The following is a 17,738-nucleotide window of genomic DNA, read 5'->3' as shown; positions in this document are numbered from 1 at the left end:
GGAAAAAAGGGGGGGAACCGGAGGAACTCGCAAAACATTTTAGTCTTGCGAAGCAAGCCCATAGGGAAATTCGTTTTGCGAAGCGCCTCCAAAACGGAAAACCCTTTCGTCTAGCGGGTTTTCCGTCTTGCGAGGCGTTCGTCTTGCGGGGCACCACTGTAATAATAATAATAATTTATTAATTATACCCCACCCATCTGGCTGGGTTTTCCCAGCCACTCTGGGTGGCTTTCAACAAAATATTGAAGGTAAAGGTAAAGGGACCCCTGACCATTAGGTCCAGTCATGACAGACTCTGGGGTTGCGGCGCTCGTCTCGCTTTACTGGCCAAGGGAGCCGGCATACAACTTCCGGGTCATGTGGCCAGCATGACTAAGCCGCTTCTGGCGAACCAGAGCAGCACATGAAAATGCCGTTTACCTTCCCGCTGGAGCGGTACCTATTTATCTACTTGCACTTTGACGTGCTTTCGAACTGCTACGTTGGCAGGAGCAGGGACTGAGCAATGGGAGCTCACCCCGTCGCGGGGATTCGAACTGCCGACCTTCTGATCGGCAAGTCCTAGGTTCTGTGGTTTAATCTCCAACGCCACCCATGTCCCTCCAACAGAATATTAAAAACACATTAAAACATCAAACATTAAAAACTTCCCTAAACAGGGCTGCCTTCAGACGTCTTCTAAAAGTCATACAGTTGTTTATTTCTTTGACATCTGATGGGAGGGCATTCCACAGGGCGGGTGCCACCACCGAGAAGGCCCTCTGCCTGGTTCCCTGTAACTTGGCTTCTTGTAGTAAGGGAACCACCAGAAGGCCCTCGGAGCTGGAACTCAGTGTCCGGGCTGAAAGATGGGGGTGGAGACGCTCCACCAATGTCTAGTCCTCATAGTGAAGGAAGCAGAATTTGATGTGAGGCCTCCCAGCATGCCCCCTGCCCCTACCCCCACCCCACTGCCACCTTAAACGTGGAAGAATTATAACAGAACAGGTGAACACAAAACAGACACACACACAAAAATACCTGTTTTCCGGGGCATTTGTGAGTGATGCCACTATATTTTGCTCGATGAAGAAAAGCATGGAGAGCAGGAACCCCAAGCCCATCGCACTCATAACGGAGCCAATGGAGAGGTCTAGGAGGGGGGCCAACACGAACAAGCTCTCCGACGGGTTGTAATTAAACTTAGACACTGAAAGACACAAACAGGCAGCAAAGGTTTCTTGAGAAACTGCTTCCCGACTGCCACAGTTTTGCAGGCAAACTTAGGCTGCGGAAAGAAAGTGGACTTGCTACTCTTGTGCAAGAAACCCATTTCCACAGAAAGAAAAAGGAAGGGGGAGGCCTTTTTGCAGCAAGGACAGAGATGGGACAATGCACTGAACAATGGAAGATAGTAATTAATTCTCCCAGGTCTGAAACAACAATGTCTATGAAAGGCTACACATGTGAAATGGATTCTATATTTATAAGATGTAATAGAGGCGCTTTTTTCTAAGGAGAAAAAAATGTGGTCAGCTGCAAGAATGGACTAACGACAAGTGAAAGATCAGTTGGACCTTAAATAAGGAATGATGCCTCTACGGGAGGAAACGATCGACATATGTTTGCAACAGGAGAGGGAAACTTGATTTTAAGAAATTGTATTAAAGTAATTTGGTTTGATTTGTAATCACTTGGAAAATTAATAAAAATAATCTGGGATAAAAAGGAAAATGCACTGGGAAGTGTGGGATAAACAATGATGTTGCGCAATGTCATATGCAATGTGAAGAACGAATGTTCAATAAATGTAATAGTTGCAAATTAGTTGTTATCCGTCTGTCAACGGAAGAGTCTGCTCTTGGGGTAATAAAAAGAGGTAACACACCAGTTCAAAATTTGTGCAAACAAATCAGGATGGATCTACCATATTTGTTTGGAAAGTTGTGTGTTTGGTATACATTTGAACACTCCTGCGATATCACAACCAATGGATACCATTTTGAAAAAAGATGGTGGACGGGACCTTGCAAAACTGCCCTGATCTTCCTGAGCAACCAGGGGCAAGGATTCAATGGGTCACCTGGATATAGCTGGGGATGGAAAGTGGTAATTTTGGAAGAATCTGACCCAAGGGTCCATGCAACCCTGTTGGACGGAGGCAATTTTAGATAAGTAGGCAGGAATGAACTAGCTGCAGACTTCTGTAGTGTGAAATGCAGCCTTGCAAGTCACTTGTTCAGTTTTGCTGCACTGGAGGTGGGTGGTGCAAGCCTTCTCCTTTAGGACGAACCATTCTGGAATCCCAAGCGTGGTTTGACCTGCCTATCATGCACAAATTCGGGCCACCAGCCATGCCATGTTTAGGGAAGTTTTTAATGTTTGATGTTTTATCGTGTTTTTAATATCCTGTTGGGAGCCGCCCAGAGTGGCGGGGGAAACCCAGCCAGATGAGTTGGGTATAAATATTATTATTATGCCCCCAAAATGCACATTTGGTGCAATGCATGGGACATTGCAATTTGGACTCCGGTCCCAATAGAAGCTGTTCCCGTTATCATTTTACAGTAGACATATAGCTGCAGAATATTGCCGTTTGCTCTGAAAAAGACTTCTCCCAATGGAATTGTGATCCCTGGAGTTCCTTAGCAGTGGCACTGACTCTGGCATTCTTCCTTACCCTCCCCTAAACCCCACGAGGACCTACAATATCCATCTCCCCCCTTCTTTTAAGCTACACAGCCAAAGCAAGCCTGGACCTGCAAGGCTTGAAAAAGCATGTCCTCTAGTTCGCTGTTCTACAAATGTTGTTGGAGTACAACTCCCATCATCCCCCAACCCTTTGCCTAAGAGAGTTAGGGATGATGGGCGTCGTAGTCAAACAGCCGATGGCAACCCAAGGTTGAAGAAGACTGTGGACCAGAAATTGCAAGGTCAGTCTTCCCCGTTCTCCGTACACAGCAGGAAGAACAGCTGGCAGCTGTTGTTGTTATTGGGTGTGTGATGGCGTTTGTGTGTTTGCGCGCCTGGAAACCAGAGCGGCTGCACTCAGAAGATGGCCAACGGCTTCAGGCAAAACACCAGAATTAAATCTTTCATCCCTCCAGCACTTGGGCCAGTTCCCATCTCAGCAGCTGAGGTGCATCTGAAGCTGTTGCTTTGCAAGCTGCGCAACGGGGATTTCCACAAAATACCCCGCATTAGTTTGCTTTCTGACAGGTGGCAGGGGAGCAATTGTCATTAAGGAAGTCAGGGCGCAGGCATGCACACACGCAACCGAAAGCTGCCCACTTTCCAGTTCCGAATGGATGGAATGATTTTCACCTGGGGGGTGTGAGAGTGGGGGGAGAGGAACTTTTCTTAATTCTCTTCCATTCATTTCCTCACACTTCCCATGCGCGTCATCACTGGGGCAGGCGATTCCTGCCTTCCTGATGTGGAAAAGGTGACCCACTTGGCCAAGAGGGACCTTGGATAATTTTTCAGGTTTCCTTGTGCATCTGATCGTCCTAGCAGATGTGCCAGGCCATCAGCACGTTTCAATTAGGAAAAATATTAAGTGGCGGACGGAGGGAAAAGTTCACAGGTCAAACCCATGACCAGAACATCTGTAGGTTTGCTGACAAGTCTTCCTGCCTTTGGCAATTAGGCAAACCTTTTGTTCCCTTGCCAGAACCATACGGAGGATCAGGTCTTTAATAATAATAATAATAATAAACAATGCAAAAAAGCGGCATTTTAATTACGCTGAAATTAAAGTACAGGCTGGAATAACTCGCAGGAACAAAACAAACCCTGCTGATACCATCTTGTCTGATTAGCTCGCCGCATGAATTAACGACGACTGTGAACTTGGGAGGTGATTATTTGGGTTGTGGGGGGTCAGGCGGGGAACCTCTGGGGTTTCGGAGTCACAGTTCTGAGCTATACCTTCCTCAGGCATGTTTGCGATCCTAAAAACCTCCCGGCTGCGAGAAGACCAAAGACTTACTTGTTATTTCCTTGAAGAAATAAGACCCCACGGCGGAAAAGGTTAGGACAGAAATGGGCAAGGCACAGTCGGACAGGATTTCGCGGACTCTGGCGTGCAAATAAGGGCTGCAAGGATAAATATATAGAAAATACTCAAGTCAGGGCAAAGGAATACAGCATTTCTACTTCAAGGGCTTAAAATGGTAGTAAGGCAGGGGGTTATACAGCACTGGTCCTACTCAGAGCAGACCCAGCTGGATAACTTAGTGGGTTAGAGCATGGTGGTGCTGCTACTGCTAACAACAACAACAACAACAACAACAACAACAACAACAACAACAACAATTTCCCTCCCTGGGAATCTTTATGGACATAGGATGGATAAACCAATTTAGACTGCTTTTATTTCTAAGTTTGCATCTATATTTCTAGCGAAGGGAGGAGTAAACAACAACAACAACAACAACAACAATTTTCCTCCCTGGGAATCTTTATGGACATAGGATGGATAAACCAATTTAGACTGCTTTTATTTCTAAGTTTGCATCTATATTTCCAGCGAAGGGAGGAGTAAAATCAGATTAACTAAGCAACACATAGCACATAAGCCAAGTTAAAGATACCTGAAACACAGATTTTATTTTATTTTTTTAAAAAAGACCTGAGGATGCCAAGGATTGAACTTGCGAACTTCTGCATATTTAGGTATTCAATTTGTATACTGTCCTTCTGTAGATCTCAGGACGGTTCACAACATACAAAGCAGCATTTTATCACTGAGCCACAGGCCTTCCCCTTCAATCTAACGTACTGGGTTCTAAGATGTTTGCAACCCACCAAATATTGGTACTATGTCTGGTTTTGTTATTCCATTTTTATTTTTATTTTTGCTGCTCTAAAGGTAAAAGTAAAGGGACCCCTGACCATTAGGTCCAGTCATGACCGACTCTGGGGTTGCGGTGCTCATCTCGCTTTACTGGCCGAGGAAGCCAGCGTACAGCTTCTGTTTTTAGTATATGTGCTGCCGAAGCGAGCACAGTGTGTACAGCTTCTGGATCATGTGGCCAGCATGACTAAGCCGCTTCTGGCGAACCAGAGCAGCACACAGAAACGCCGTTTACCTTCCCGCCAGAGTGGTACCTATTTATCTACTTGCACTTTGATGTGCTTTCGAACTGCTAGGTGGGCAGGAGCAGGGACCAAGCAATGGAAGCTCACCCCGTCGCGGGGATTCGAACCGCCGACCTTCTGATCGGCAAGTCCTAGGCTCTGTGGTTTAACCCACAGCGCCACCCGTGTCCCAGCTTTTTTTTTTTTTTTTTTGCTTTTTTTTGCTGCTCTACAACTCCCATAATTCCTCATCACTGGTCATGCCGACTGGGGCCAATGGGAGTTGGGTGCCAGCAATACCCCGAGGGCCAAGGGCTCCCCATCAGCTTTGACGTACCTTTTCTTAAACTGATACAGCGTGTGACCGAGCCAAAGGGTTCCCAGCATCAGCATGAGACTAAGAACGGCCGTCTCTCGCCCGTACTGCGTAGCGGCAGGGGGGGCGTCCGTCTGGTTCCCCAGCACCGAGCGCTCAGCTGACATGTTCAAGAAGAAGGTGGTGTTATCAATTGGTGTGCTGTGCACTCTCGGGAAATGGTAGTACTTTGTAAAAACTAAAACAGAGAGGGAGAGAGAGAGAAGAAAAATGAGTGCATTTTAACAGAAGCCAGGCCTGTGGCACTCATAGGTGGGGCTGGGACATGGACAAGGGTGAGGAGAACTTGTTTCTTGTTCCAGAGGATCACACAATCTTTCTTGGTTTTTGAACATAATCCGTTTTGAAGACCGTTCGACTTCCAAAATGTTTGAAAACCGAGGTCTGCTAATTCAATAGAAAAAATTGTGAAAAACAACAGATACACGCAGAGGAAGCCGTTAAACTTCCGAGGCACGTTCAAAAACGGAAGCATTTTCTTCCAGGTTTTTGGCGTTCGAAAACTGAAACGTTCGGCAGTGGAGACATCCAAAAACCAAGGTACCACTGTATTACCTTGTCTGCTCTTTCCAAGGAAAGGAAGACATCTTTGGTCGAACTACATGCTAGGCTCTTTGTCAGGAGTGAGCCAGCAGTGAATCACCCAAACAAGCTGAGCTAAGTCTTTATTAGCAGAAAGCAGGATCTGCAGAGGGGTGTCATGCCTAATGAGCAGAGCGACTCAACGCCAGCAGCTCTTTCCACCATGAAGCAGTTGCTCAGACTGAAGTTCCCCACCTCCCCACAGCTGCCTAAGTCCCCTCTTCTCCAGGGTTTTCCCCCAAGCAATCTGAGACTGTGCCTGCGTGACCCTAATTTCTCCTCTGCCCTCCTCATGCCTCTCCGTCCTGGGAGACAAGTGGGGAGGGGAGCTTGTCACAGCAGGAATAGGAAATAGCCATGATTCTTCACCAGCTGGACTCATCTCTGCCTCTTGATCTCTGTCCCCCTCCACTTCAGTTTCTGATTCTGATTCTCCCTGCCACAGACTCTCCCAGTCTGTGAAATATGATAGTCATCTCATATTTCAAAGGCTTTGTATTGGGAGCCTGACCTAAATCCAGAAGTGTCTAGTCTTGCTCGCTCAGAGACCTTTAAGACGCTCCATCTCTCTCACACATAAAACCACACAAAATATGGTGCTGGTTAGAATCACTGTTTATGTAAAGTCCAGGTTTCCGTCAGGTGGAGAGGATTTTTCTGCCTGCCAGAGACAGATTGTTCTTGCAGAAAGAAGGCAGAGTCGTGAAGGGAACAAGCTGACATATGTCATGCACTGGTTGAAAGGGTATACAAAACAGGACGATGCCTCCAAGCCCAGCCTTTCAGCGAGTTAAAAGAGCTGCAGACCCTTTTAAGACACCATGAAGTTAACGGGTAAAGATGATGAGCAGCGGACAAGAGTGTAGATGTGGTCTCATGCCAGAGCCGGCTAAGCACAGGTGTTTGCTAACCATTGTTCCCCAGTTCAATTGTTCCCTGGAAGCTCATGTACGTCATTTTAATAAATAACCTAAGATCTGATGTGTGCAACTTTCAAATGCCACAGGATATATACGTCTGTAGAAAATGGCTGATCTTTACGTCATGTTCCTATTCTTTGGATGAACAATGCCAACTTTTGCCGATAACTCGTAGAGTCTCTGCTCCTTTGTCTGTGCCCATGAAACAGTGACTCCCTAATTTTTCTATATGATTTGTGTTGCATTTGTGATGTTCTATGACGGGGGTAGACAACCTAAGGCCCTTGGGCCGGATGTGGTCCAATCACCTTCTCAATCCGGCCCACGGACGGTCCAGGAATCAGCGTGTTTTTACATGAGTAGAATGTGTCCTTTTATTTAAAATGCATTTCTGGGTTATTTGCCTGGTGTTTCTACATTAGTAGAATGTGTGCTTTTGTTTAAAATGCATCTCTGGATTATTTGTGGGGCATAGGAATTCGTTCTCCCCCCCCAAAAAAAAGATATAGTCCGGCCCCCCACATGGTCTGAGGGATGATGGACCGGCCCCCTGCTGAAAAAGTTTGCTGATCCCTGTTCTATGAAGTTCCATCATGTTACTGTCTTTTATTGTTCATAAGGTGCTTTGCAATTCATTTCACTGAAAAGCGGCATAAAAATATAATAAATTATTTCCTTTAAGTGCCAGGCAAAAACATTCCTCTTCTCCCAGGTTTTTGGCTAATTAGCCAATCTATGGTCTTTTAAATTCTGTGGTGGGGAAGGTTTTTGTTTGTTATTATGGTATGGTTTTTGTGTTTTTATACTGTAAACCAGCCTGTGATCATTGGATGAAGGGTGGCATAGAAATTTAATAAATACATAATAAAAAAATGATAATAATAAAGAGGGGAACTTGTGGCTGCCGGCTGGAATACTCAAGGGAACCCAAGGCCACAGCCCCCGGCCCTTTTTGCAACCTTTTCTTCCAAGATTTGCTTCTCTGTCCCTATCCATGCTCGCTTGGAGCTTCCACTGACACCAGAACGTATTCCCAACTTTGTGCTGCTGGGCTGGGGAACGCTGTCGTCCAAGCTAAAGGCCACATTCCTATCTGGGCAAGAGTAAGAGCCATGCCCATTGCCACGCCCACTTCTGCTCCTGGCCCCACCCACTGCCATGTGGCCCCTCAAAGGTTGCTTACAAGGAAGGTGGCCCTCAGGATGAAAAACACCCCCCCACACACACTGCTGATATCTGGCACTACAAGCATGGGGGATAGCTCAGTCGGTAGGGACCGAGACTCTTAATCTCCAGGTTGTGGGTTTGAGCCCCGTGTGGGGTGAAAAAAATCTGAATTATAGGGTATATGACCCTTGTGGCCCTCCCAACTATCCTAAGCGCACGATCTGTCTCCTGCTCCCATTTCTTGGTTCGTGATAACTGACTGGCAGGTTATCTCCCCAAGCCTGCCGCGTAATTAGGAATTTAGTATTTAATATTCAACTGCGCTTATTTAGCAACTTTTGGCTGATGCGGCCCAGGAGGGCAGCTGAAGGGATCCCTCTCTGCACGAAAATTGATTAACAGATTGCCCTTTAAATAACACAAAAGGCGTCTCCTGACTAAAGCAGAGCTGTCGCAGCTTCGGGGAGTTATTTAAGGTCCCTCTGATGTTGTTTGCTTCAGCTGCTGCCTGGCTGTTTCCTGCAAAGTGCAGAAGTCAAGATCAAACAGGAGTGCAGCTTAGGTGGCTAAGCCACAACTTTGGAAAACAAAGTGTCATTAAGCTGGTGAGAAGAATGTGGGGCTTGAATGTGATGAGATTTTAAAAAGAGAGGGAGAGGGAAACCTCCCACGCCCCCTTTCCTGCAGAGCCGCTGGACCAGCGGAGCTTTAGAAATTAAGAGAAATATTCAACTGATCTTCCCGTTGGAAGGAAATGGGTCATACACAGGGATGGAAAAGGACACGGCCTCCCCCGTCCAAGCCCCCAGCAAGCGAGTTCCGAAAAAAAACAAGCGGGGGGTTAATGAGGGCTAGAGATTCTGGTTATTCCATACATCTGCAGACCACAGAGGCAGAGGAAAACAACTCATTTCTTGCACTCATTTGTGGGCAGAGGAAATTGCGAACATTCATGCCTTACATTCGAAGCACTTTCACCCCACTTTAAGCGGTCATGGTTTCCACCCAAAGAATTCTGGGAGTCGTAGCTTGTCCCCCCCCCCCAATGCAAAATTATAACAGAAATTACAAACATCGAATCAAAAATAATACTATACAAACAAGGGGGGGGGAAGGATACAAAAAAGGAAAACAAAAACAAACAAAAAAGAACAATTATTTTTTTTCAAATTTTCTCTGATTGTGTAACATGCCGTAAATTTAATATCACATTTCCATAATTTCTCCCATTGGTCCAGCCGAACTGCGTCACCTATATCGCATGCCCATTTAGTCATAACTTATTTTACTTCTTCATCCTTTAACTCACATTCTAATAATAAATTATACATTTTGGATATACTCTTTTTCGAGTTTTGTAATAATAGTTTTTGTAATTTTGATTCTTAATTTCAAATCCTATTGCTTTATCCTGATTAAATATCTGGGCAAGTCGTAGCTTGTTAAGGGTGCTGGCAGTTGTGAGGGGACCCCCATTTCCCCTCCCAAAACTACAGTTCCCAGGTTGATTTGATGATCAATCCCTCTTCACAGGGAGCTCTGAGAACTGTAGTACCGTGAGTGGAACAGGGGGGTCTCCTAACAACTCCCAGCACCCTTAACATACTACATCTCCCAGGATTCTTTAGGGGAAACCACCACTGTTTAAAGTGGTGTCACAGAGCTTTAAATTTATGGCATGAATGTGTCCATAGGCAGCTTTCTGCTGGCCTGGCACACCCTAAATGTTCTGGGCCTCAGCCTCTCAACCAGAAACCGCTATTAGAGGCCTCCAAATTGAACTTGAACTTGCTTTTTAAGGTAGGAGTCCAAACGTTCAGCAGATCTGCGGTATGATCTGTGCCGATTCTACCCCTTGGAATCACGGCACAAAAACAAGGCACGAATGAAGGTCCTCAGTTCCAAACACTTTCCGCACCTCGTTCTACAAAGCCCTTTTTGCATGACTAAAGAACAGAATCACTGCAGATGGGGACAGCAGTCACGAAATTAAAAGACGCCTGCTTCTTGGGAGAAAAGCAATGACAAACCTAGACAGCATCTTAAAAAGCAGAGACATCACCTTGCCCACAAAGGTCCATATAGTTAAAGCTATGGTTTTCCCAGTAGTATAGTATAGTTATAGTTAAAGCTATGGTTTTCCCAGTAGTGATGTATGGAAGTGAGAGCTGGACCATAAAGAAGGCTGATCGCCGAAGAATTGATGCTTTTGAATTCTGGTGCTGGAGGAGACTCTTGAGAGTCCCATGGACTGCAAGAAGATCAAACCTATCCATTCTGAAGGAAATCAGCCCTGAGTGCTCACTGGAAGGACAGATCCTGAAGCTGAGGCTCCAAGACTTTGGCCACCTCATGAGAAGAGAAGACTCCCTGGAAAAGACCCTGATGTTGGGAAAAATGTAGGGCACAAGGAGAAGGGGACGACGGAGGATGAGATGATTGGACAGTGTTCTGGAAGCTACCAGCATGAGTTTGACCAAACTGCAGGAGGCAGTGGAAGACAGGAGTGCCTGGCGTGCTCTGGTCCAGGGGGTCACGAAGAGTCGGACACGACTAAACAACAACAACAAAAGAACAGAAGGCTGCAACAACACAACTCCTCGTGGTTTCCACAACCAACAACAAAGAGAGTCACCTGCTGCCTGGCTTACCTTTTGTTATGCCCTTGAGAGCATCAAGGACAAATGTGATGGAGATAAAAAGTGCAATGATTTCTTCCGTCGACCTGCAAAGAAATTCCATGTGGGTCATCGCATGTGAGTTACAAGGTCTTATTCAGATCAGCGTTTTAAAATATATTTTAAGGGAAAAGCAAGGCGTGAGAACCCTACGCCAAAGGATAAATGGACATAAATCTGGTATCAGGAATCACAAGACAGAGAAACCAGTAGGAGAACAATCTCCCAGGACATTCTATACAAGATCTCAAAGTAGCTGTCTTATTTCAGAAATAGACTGGAAAGAGAAGTTGCTGAATTACAACTTATTACCAAACTTAAAACCATGGAGAGACCTGGTCTGAATAGAGACATTGGATTCTTATCTCATTATACATGATATAGCTATTTTTAGCCATCTCACCCCTTGCTTTTTCCTGTAAGACCAACTGCAGTCATTAACAGTTGTCAACAGGTTTACCACACCTATCAGCCAATCATTCATTCCCACCACCCTTCTGAGTAATACCCCTCCCCACCCTCTCCCTATATATAAGGGTCTGGTGACTTCTGCTTCAGTGTATCTGAAGAAGTGTGCATGCACACGAAAGCTCATACCCAGAACAAACTTAGTTGGTCTCTAAGGTGCTACTGGATTATTATTTTTTTTAAAAAAATTCCATGTTGGTGACACACATTTTTGATATGCATCCTTTCGTGACACAGTAATTCAGTTTTACTAGCAAACCGGAAGTTAAACGAACCCCTTTCCAGCCCCGTGAGGAGCACAGGGAGTGTTCGTGTGACACACCTACACATTGAAGTGTCACGAAACACAGTTTGGAAAGCTCTGGACTAGATGATCCTCAGGGACCCTTCCAAGTCTATGATCCTATGGTGGCAATTTCCCGCCTACCGAAGTGGTGGAGATAATGTGAGGAGTTACCTTTTGAAGAGCTTCATTACAAGACTGAAATTGAAAAGGGAGTAGAGCATCAGGAAGAAACTGTTCCAGAGTCCCACCCAGGCGTAGAAAGCGCGAAATTCCAAGTTGTAGTCAGTGCAGATTCCTTTGATCACTGAAAACGACAAGAGCATCATCACACAAAGACAGAAATGTACCAATGGCAGCCTCAGCTACCCAAATACAACAACCAGCCACGTACAATAATTAGGTTTCTGTGTTTTTATATTGTAAACAACCCTGTGATCCTTGGAAAACAGGCAGTATATAAATATAGTCAATAATAATAATTATATACAAGTAATATTCTACACCTAAAGTAATCAGCACATAAACAATTGGATGCAACAACGCATGCAGTTGCACAAAGAAGGCATGTGCATGAATATAGTTATTATATCATGCTGCAGAACTCTAGTGCCACATGGGGCTTGATTTGTTTATACATACAGTGGTGCCTCGCAAGACGAAATTAATTCATTCCGTGAGTCTCTTCATCTTGCGAGCACCCCTATTAGCGGCTTAGCGGATTAGCGCTATTAGCGGCTTAGCGGCTTAGCAGCTTAGAAAAAGGGGGGGAAAGGTAAAAAACTTGCAAGACTCGCAAGACGTTTTCGTCTTGCGAAGCAAGCCCATAGGGAAATTCGTCTTGCGAAGCGCCTCAAAAAACAGAAAACCCTTTCGTCTAGCAAGTTTTTCGTCTTGCGAGGCATTCGTCTTGTGGGGCACCACTGTATTGTAAACATGCAATAATAATAACAACAACAATGACAACAATAACTACTACTACTACTTTTCTTTTATACCCTACCCATCTGGCTGGGTTTTCCCAGCCACTCTGGACGGCTCCCAAGAGAGTATTAAAAAACACGCTAAAACATCCAACATTTTAAAACTTCCCTAAACGGGGCTGCCTTCAGATGCAACACAAGCAGCTGGCGCGACAAACTCACCATTGATGTAGAGCGCTAAAGGAGCAGTCGTCAACAGCACCACAAGCGGCTGGCCTGAGAACAGCGCATAGAGAAGACCACCAATGCACTGGCCAACGATGGTTTTCTGCACATCTGAAAAGTTAGGAGGGGGGGGAGATGAATTTGCAAGAATCAGGTGGATGTCGAAGCAACCTTGCGTTAAATGATGGCACCACTGATGGTGCAAAGAGCACTGTGCACTATGTACACTGGTGCAACAGACATGCTCAAAGCATTAGCTAGGAGCAGAGCTGTGGGAGCATGGACTGTCACACTGGACACAGTTGTGTAGATGCCTGCATCTTTTTTGGTGCAAAAGCAAAACAGTTAAGTCTCTCCTCCTCTTTTAAAAAAGTATCCTAACAAAGTACGGTGGAACTGGATGCAGTGCTAAGCACCAACTTCAGATTTTCAGCTTTCAAGAAAGCTCACAGTCCATTTGACAGTGAATAACCACATGAAAACAATGAGCGTGTAAATCTGAGGAACTGGCAGGGCAGGGTCTGGGTCTAATTTCCAGGGGTTGGGGGCAAGTCTTTGATACCCCTCCTTCTGATTGGCAAAGCCAGAATAAATAACATTAATAAACACGGCTTCCTTTCAGACAAGCAGTCAAGGCAGTTTTACTCCAGTAAGCTCTTTTAAGGCACTGTTGACTTTTCGCCCTTTTTCAATTGCACTGGATATTTTCCAATAATAATAATAATTTATTATTATCATGCATTGCTTTCAGTTTCTGCAAGCCACCGTGAACTGGAAAAAGCAGACTATAAACGCTGAAATGAAACATGTGTTATGCAAAGCTATAGTGAACCTGCAAATTTGCTCCATTTGTACTTTTTCATTAGAGCAAGCCAATGGGCTTTACTTCTGACATACCACCGGGTGAATGAGCCATGCACTCTACTGGCTCTCAAACCAGTTCTGGGCGATATACCAATAGATTGCCCAGGCTGAGTGTGTGTGTCTGTGAACTACTAGTCTAATCTAAGCAGTAAGCTTATCTTGGGACGCAGGTGGCGCTGTGGGTTAAACCACAGAGCCTAGGACTTGCCGATCAGAAGGTCAGCGGTTCGAATCCCCGCGATGGGGTGAGCTCCCGTTGCTCGGTCCCTGCTCCTGCCAACCTAGCAGTCCGAAAGCACGTCAAAGTGCAAGTAGATAAATAGGTACTGCTCTGGCGGGAAGGTAAACGGCGTTTCCGTGCGCTGCTCTGGTTCGCCAGAAGTGGCTTAGTCATGCTGGCCAAATGACCCGGAAGCTGTACACCGGCTCCCTCGGCCAATAAAGCGAGATGAGCGTCGCAACCCCAGAGTCGGTCACGACTGGACCTAATGGTCAGGGGTCCCTTTACCTTTACCTTTAAGCTTATCTTGGGGAGAGAAGAAAAAGCGCCCTTAAAAGGGCTTCCTTTGTTTAGACAGCAGTGGTTTCTTTGGTTGTGAGCACACAGATTAGATCTTCCCTTCGGGGTCCCCAGTGAGAACCGGAACTTCTAGGGGGGCAAGCGAGGGATGGGGCAGGAAGGAGGGAAGACTCACCGATGACCCCGTCCGTGTTTTCGTCATTGAGGGAGCCAAAAGCGATGGAAGGCAGGAGGCAGGCGAAGTACAGAAAGATCATGGTGGTGATGTATTTGCCTATGGCTTTGTTGTTGCCGATGATGCCTAAAACAAACCCCAAAGAGCAAAGTGAAGAAAGGGGTGGGCGAACTCCACATGGATCGAAGCGCGCTCGACGCCAAAGCCGTAACCAAAAGGCAGACCCACACTGCAGGAGGAAGGACTGGACAATCCCCTCACGGTCCCTTCCAACTCTATGGTTATAATAAGAAGCACATGGACAACAAGAGTCATCCCATTTAAGTGGGGGTTGGCTTGGACAGTGCCCCATTTGCCCTACTGGACTAGCCTCTGCTGGTTTGGAGACTTCCCTGAGTGAATCTGCTGCTATGCTTCACTATCAGTGGTCCGTAAACAGTTTGGGGGCCACTGCCCCTTAGTTCAATTAATAATAATAATAATAATAATAATAATAATAATAATAATATTTATACCCCGCCCTTCCCGGTTCAGAAAACCGGGCTCAGGGCGGCTAACAACAAATCTAAAACACTTAATTGATGCTACAAAAAAACAGCATAAAATACGGTATAAAACATGAATAACAATAAAATCAAAAATCAATTTAGGGGGGAAATCCACCCAATAAACATTAGATGATCACCAGAGCTAGCTGGCTAAATTAGTTCTATTTCGGCCAGTGAGGAGACCAGGGGAGAATTAGCTGTGGGATCCCAGAGCGAGGAATCTTTATAAAAAGGGGAGGGGGAGGGAAGGAAGGGGAATAAAAGATAAATGCATCCCTGGTGCCCCCTACCCTATAAAAAGCATTCTTGTTTATAAAACCCGATAGAGGAAAGAGCGCACATTACAGTTGTACCTTGGATCCTGAACGTCTTGGTCCTCAGATGTTTTGGCTCCCGAACGCCGCAAACCCGTAAGCGAGTGTTCCGGTTTGTGAACGTTTTTTGGAAGCTGAACATCCGGCGCGGCTTCCGATTGAGTGCAGGAAACTCCTGCGGCCAATCAGAAGCCGCGCCTTCATTTTCGTACTGTCTCAGGAGACGAATGGACTCCCGGAACATATTAAGTTCGACAACCAAGCTACCACTGTATTCAGAATGGCGGTTTGCAGGAAGATAGCAATGCGATAAAATTCAAATCGGTAACAATTCATTGCACATTTATTCAAAATCCAATGAAAACTAGTTGGTTTAATTCGTTAAAAAAAAATTGATGAACCAGCTTTTTTGCACCTTGTCATTTGCACCTTGTGTGTAGCCCCCACCCCGTCTCCTTGCCTCTTAGTGGGTAATTCTGCCCCCCACCCAAAAAAAACCCCTCTGTTTCACTTTATACCAGGTCATCTTAAATTCCTGGTCCAAGACAAAATCCACCATTGTGCAGCCACCCTCTTTTTCATGTTGGGTTTGCGCCCACTGCAAAATCTCTAGCAAATGTTTCCAATTATAACGTGGCGTGGGGTGGCAGGAAGAGACCAAAAAGCCCTTATGGGAAAACCTGATGCAAACCAAATCTTGAGCACCCTGTCGCCCTGGCAGCCAACCTCCAGGGGTTTACATAGCGCTGTAGGAGGCTTAGCAGAACGTATGATGAAATGTCAAAAAGGAAAAACACGCAGCAAAACGGCACCTCAAAAACGGCTTTGCTGGCTTGCTTCAAGTGCTGGCATTTGCTTCCCTGGACGCGAGTCAATTATTTTATTTTAAAAATCCTCCAAACAGACACAGGAAAACCAAACACGGACCCATCACAGAGGCTCCTTTGGGGAGGCTGGTGGGCGATTGATTCCTGCGAATAAATGAACCCCTGGCTTGTACACTCATGTATAAGGCGAGGACTGAAACTAGCGGGAGGGAGGGGAAAAATAACTAGCAGCAGCTGAACCAGAATCTGCCTGCTGTTACTGAATTTATCAAAGGGCAGAGGGTCAGAATGAAGGATTTCATTCTTACTTGGCCAAAGACTGCCTGCGAAACAGCTGAATAAGGCTCTGCTATGCACGCGCGCACACACACACACACACTCCTCCTTGCTGAAGATAAGATTTCTTTTTAAGCAGAGGAAAATACTCCCAGGCGAGGAAGCTAAATTTGAGAAAATAAACAGAACACCCAGGGGATTCCAATGGCTCTACAGCTTCTATTCCTCACGGCTATTATATCTCACAGAGAGGAGGAGTCATGTTTGCTCCTGGGACACCCCCCCCCACACTTTTATCAAAGCCTTCAGTTTTTGCCACAAATTTGGCAATCTGTATTTGCACACAGCTGAATGCACACCGCATCGTATTCCTTACATGCTGAGTTTGTCTGAGTGTTATTTTAAACTATGCTCAATAGTCTGGGTGTTATTTTAGACTATGCTCAATAGATGTGTTTGTGTGAGCCCTTGAGACTGGAGCTTCCAGCTCGAAAACACGCTGACAAACAAACATTATCCCTGGGGGAGATAAATGTTGCTTTTGAATTTTTTAAAAAAATATTTATGAATTCATGGAGCATAGCCTTATGCTGAGCCAGACCATTTGTCCAGCCTTGCAAATAGGTGCAGAGAAGTTGCTAGCCTGTAGAGCATCATTTTTCCATCTAGCCTGCCGTGGGCTGGCAGCGGAGGGAATGAGAAGCACCATGCATCTTGCAGCAGCTCCCTGCTCTTCTATACTAGGTCAGGGGAAGAGGGCTTTCCTCCTCTTCCAGACTCTCTGGTTTCTATTGCTGCATTCACAGAGAGATGGAGCACCCTGACTCCCCTCCACTAGTTCTGCTCACACCTGTAAGCTATTCTTGCCAACTATGACTACCAGGCAAGCGCTCCATCTCTAAATGCAGCTCCCACAAAAAAGAAAGAGCAAATCTGTTAGTTTTGGTTTCTCTCCGTTTCTAATTTTAAGTTCAGTTCTCCATGTTTCCTTATCTATTTGCCTTTTTTAAAAGGTCCCCATGAAAATTCATCAGCACATGTGTGTTTTTTAAAGTGATATATGCATCTTTAACTCAAGCTTTATCCCAATGTATGCATTTCTGAATGCATCACTCAGTTGGAGAACCGCCTTGCAAAATTCAGAGAAGTGCGAATTTCGAAAGATGGCGGCATCCTGGCTCTTGCAAGTGAGAATGACGAAGGTTCACCTTTAAACGCAAACCGAATTGGATCGCACCGCCTGTCCCCAACTACGCATGTTGAACAGCTGCAATATAATGGAAAGAGGAAAGATCTGTGCAGACGGATGCTCACTGTTTTGCAGTCCTTGCCAATCGCGCTCCTTGCAGAACTGCAAAAACACAAAACTCTAATTAGGTGACACAACACCCGTGTGAAGAAAACAGGGCAGGAAGTGACAAATTCAAGGCTAGCCTTTGGCAGGGAAGAGGCAGCAGCATCCATCACAGCAAGTCTCTGCTCCCAGTGATCTCACCACTCTGAAGTGCAAGTGTTTGCTTACGACAAACAT

General features: G+C 45.7%; 1 protein-coding gene across 6 annotated transcripts in view; it reads right to left on the bottom strand.

Moving 5' to 3' along the window:
* Positions 1 to 17,738, bottom strand: part of SLC4A11 (solute carrier family 4 member 11) — a 249,849-nt gene that overhangs the window by 30,810 nt on the left and 201,301 nt on the right. For all 6 annotated transcript variants that reach the window (XM_079990778.1, XM_079990781.1, XM_079990776.1 and 3 more), the window contains exons 10-16: positions 14,243 to 14,368; positions 12,681 to 12,794; positions 11,710 to 11,842; positions 10,758 to 10,831; positions 5,399 to 5,615; positions 3,971 to 4,077; positions 1,021 to 1,189 (exon numbers count right to left, since the gene is read on the bottom strand). In XM_079990778.1, coding sequence (XP_079846904.1) covers positions 1,021 to 1,189; positions 3,971 to 4,077; positions 5,399 to 5,615; positions 10,758 to 10,831; positions 11,710 to 11,842; positions 12,681 to 12,794; positions 14,243 to 14,368 — 940 coding nt within the window. The remainder of the gene's footprint in view (positions 1 to 1,020; positions 1,190 to 3,970; positions 4,078 to 5,398; positions 5,616 to 10,757; positions 10,832 to 11,709; positions 11,843 to 12,680; positions 12,795 to 14,242; positions 14,369 to 17,738) is intronic.

The sequence above is a fragment of the Podarcis cretensis genome, assembly GCF_951804945.1.
Source record: "Podarcis cretensis genome assembly, chromosome: 9".
Lineage (NCBI taxonomy): Eukaryota > Metazoa > Chordata > Lepidosauria > Squamata > Lacertidae > Podarcis > Podarcis cretensis.
Note: the sequence above shows the minus strand (reverse complement) of the source record. Positions and strands in the feature narration are given on the sequence as shown.